This window comes from Limulus polyphemus, unplaced genomic scaffold (genome assembly GCF_000517525.1).
Source record: "Limulus polyphemus unplaced genomic scaffold, Limulus_polyphemus-2.1.2 Scaffold7540, whole genome shotgun sequence".
NCBI classification, from domain to species: domain Eukaryota; kingdom Metazoa; phylum Arthropoda; class Merostomata; order Xiphosura; family Limulidae; genus Limulus; species Limulus polyphemus.
This window is the reverse complement of record NW_013673150.1, coordinates 31,105-34,226: the sequence shown is the minus strand read 5'-3', so window position 1 is coordinate 34,226 and position 3,122 is coordinate 31,105. Positions and strand designations below refer to the sequence as shown.

At 33.1% G+C, this 3,122-nt stretch overlaps 2 protein-coding genes across 2 annotated transcripts in view; both read right to left on the bottom strand.

The window, feature by feature from the left end:
* The window catches only part of LOC111089835 (cilia- and flagella-associated protein 43-like), a 7,115-nt gene extending 4,348 nt beyond the window's left edge, over positions 1-2,767 (bottom strand). Inside the window, exons 1-3 of the mRNA XM_022402992.1 lie at positions 2,750-2,767; positions 2,045-2,214; positions 290-476 (exon numbers count right to left, since the gene is read on the bottom strand). Of these exons, the coding sequence (XP_022258700.1) occupies positions 290-476; positions 2,045-2,214; positions 2,750-2,767 (375 nt within the window). The remainder of the gene's footprint in view (positions 1-289; positions 477-2,044; positions 2,215-2,749) is intronic.
* A 52-nt stretch (positions 2,768-2,819) lies between these two features.
* LOC106474690 (cilia- and flagella-associated protein 43-like) overlaps positions 2,820-3,122 on the bottom strand; it is a 31,266-nt gene continuing 30,963 nt past the window's right edge. The window contains exon 19 of the mRNA XM_022402993.1: positions 2,820-2,849. Within this exon, the coding sequence (XP_022258701.1) occupies positions 2,820-2,849 (30 nt within the window). The remainder of the gene's footprint in view (positions 2,850-3,122) is intronic.

The window sequence follows — 3,122 nt, the reverse complement described above, 5'->3', positions numbered from 1 at the left end:
GTTACAGATAACTCGCTTACTTCACTTAGTGTTATAGTAAAAACATCTGTCTGTTACTGATACCTCGCTTACTTCACTTAGTGTTATAGTAAAAACATCTGTCTGTTACAGATAACTCGCTTACTTCATTTAGTGTTATAGTAAAAACATCTGTCTGTTACAGATAACTCGCTTACTTCACTTAGTGTTATAGTAAAAACATCTGTCTGCTACAGATAACTCGCTTACTTCACTTAGTGTTATAGTAAAAACATCTGTCTGTTACAGATAATTCGTTTACTTCACTTACATTTCTTTCTATTTGAAGTTTTTTCTCCCGAAGCTCACAGACGCGATTCCAAACCATAACACCGATGTTATCGAGAGGAGGGGGTAAATCTTCTACTAGTGAGTATTCTTGTTTTCTTATCGTTCTTTCACCGTACGGATTAGGACATGTTGGATCAACGGGAATACTGTGTCGTTGCCTCTGGATTCTATTAACGAAGATGATGTTACTCAAATAAAGGAGTTTTCCTCTCAATAAAAAAAAGTAATAATAAACACAGTATATTTTTGATATCACATTAAATAAACTCCAATATGACAGCTGGTAACACACTAGATAACAGTACTATCCTAAATACTGGTACCTTAGTAACTAACCACAAAAAAACAACTTTGGATTTTAAAACAATGTTAAAATTGTACTTTTTTGTTTTTCAGGTTTTCGGCCTTTATACTGGAATTTTAGACAAGTAACCGTGTTTATAATACGATTAAAATCCAATAAATTTAATCAGGTATTGATTAGCTTATAAGTCTTTAACAATATATCGTTGTTTGAGCTCCTATAATTCTCACAAGTTTCTTGAATTAATAGCAAGAATTTCTTTTGTAAGTATTTATTGATAACAATGACTCAGTAGTCTGCAGTGTTCCTGCAGCCGTCAACTGACCGAATTTAAGACCAATTTTTAGAAAATTTAAAGACCCATGTTCACAGCAAATTGACCAAAAAATTACAAAAAATATTAATAATAATAAGGAAACGTTTAAATACTCTCAACGTGTTATTTACTAAGCCTGTAACGCAATTACAACGAATACCATTCTGTTTATCAACGACGTGTGTTTCTCATCTACTAATACGGCTCATTTCATTAGTCCTACATATCTATTGAGGGCGTGAATATTTAATTTTGGCCTGGGATTTGATTTCACCCCTTCCGTGACTTGCCCGAGATAAGTCAGGTGCTCTCATGTTTAAAAAATTACTTGCTTGGGCAAACTATTTCTCACAATATTTTTAGTTATTTGCCCAAATGTAGAGGCGTGGTATCATGTACTACAATCAATGCTCACTAGATGGCATTGTAAATGTTGTTTGTGCTGAACTCTTATCATATTTAATCTGAATTATGTATTCTAAACACCTGAGAATAGCATTCCTATTCTTTACTGTACTTTCGTTGAAATAATATATATCACTTATAATTCCATTTATTTATTGAGCATATTTGGTGCAGAAATATAACAACAGATCATTAAAATACTATAAGTATAAGCTATTAAAAAGTGAAATAAAAAACTGACACTTTTTAGCTCTTTTTGAAAAAAAAAGGCCTGACACAGAAGGGGTTAAGACTTTTTAAGATCTTCAGCAACATATTTAAGGCCTCCAGCAACATAGTTAAGACTTTTTATGGCCTTCAGCAACATATTTAAGGACTTTTTAAGATCTTCAGCAACATATTTAAGACTTTTTAAGGCCTTCAGCAACATATTTAAGACTTTTTAAGGCCTTCAGCAACATATTTAAGAGTTTTTTAAGGCCTTCAGCAACATATCTAAGACTTTTTAAAGGCTCCATGGAAACCCTGGTTTGAATCGACTTTGTAACCAGGTAATTAGTTCATTATAAAGATTGTTCTATCAAAGAAAGTTAAACTTCTGACCCAAAACTTTCATTTTTCACGTAAAGCTAACATACCAAACCCAGGCTTCTAAAACTAAGTTAGCTCTCTCTTTATTAGTCCGAGAACATTTCCAAATCTTTACAAACTTGTATTTTTTTCGGAATGCTTTGTACAGAGTATCTCCGTTAGGGTAGTCCATAAACTCCTTTTTAGCTTGCTTATCTAATGTTCTGTCAGCTGCTTGAAGGTTTTCATATTTTTCCTTCAGAAAAGTTTGCACCTCTACTACCTCTTCTATTGCTCGTTTCTTATATTGCTGAAAAGACAAAAAAAAAAACAGACAAATGAATTTCTTTTAGAAACATACAAATGTGTTAGAAACTAGATTTTTAATAAAGTGACAAGTCTTAGTTTAGGATTACAGTACTTTTATGTGACATAGAACTTCTAGAACCTTTATGGAGTTTTATCTGTTTTAAAAATACCTTGTTGATATATGTTTTCATGCAGATGGTTCAGTGGAGGGTCGATTATGCTATATTAAAATTATTTTGAACATACAAATCAGCAAGTAATGTGAAATCTATAGCTGATATAAAGTTACAGTGGGATAGAATGTATCAGTACTACATTTTGTCATTAGTGTGATCCCATCAAACATTGTGTTGCTTTTGGGAAGAATATGTAACAGCCCTTTCCAATACAAAATGCTCATACACTTAGATCATAAAGATACGTTCAGATGGGGATTTACTGTTTCAACGATGAGGATATCCCTTCATTTAATGGCATTGGAAAACAAAGGCATAAAACTATACCAAAAAAAAAAAAAAAACCCGAAGAAGACGTACCCCAGCCACGGTAAGCATTTATGATGTCTTGTAACAAACCAGAAACACAAAGGTCAGTGGTAAGAGCTGCTCAGGCAACATAATGAAGAAGGATCTCTGTCTGGAAAAGAAACACATGTAGTGTGTACAGATGTTTCCAGGAATATTATTCAACTATTGCATACCTTCAGCAACTAAAGAATGAAACAGGTTTTTAAATTATTCCATGCAGACTTACTGGCCAAGTTGCTGGATACAACACTTATGGATTTCTGTGGACCAGACTGTTTAAAAGGTGCTTGAAAACTGCCAGCTATATACATTAGACAGATTATGGAAAGCATGATGAGAGGAATATTGTGCTTTGAACATGACACCTTGAAGATGGAAACTA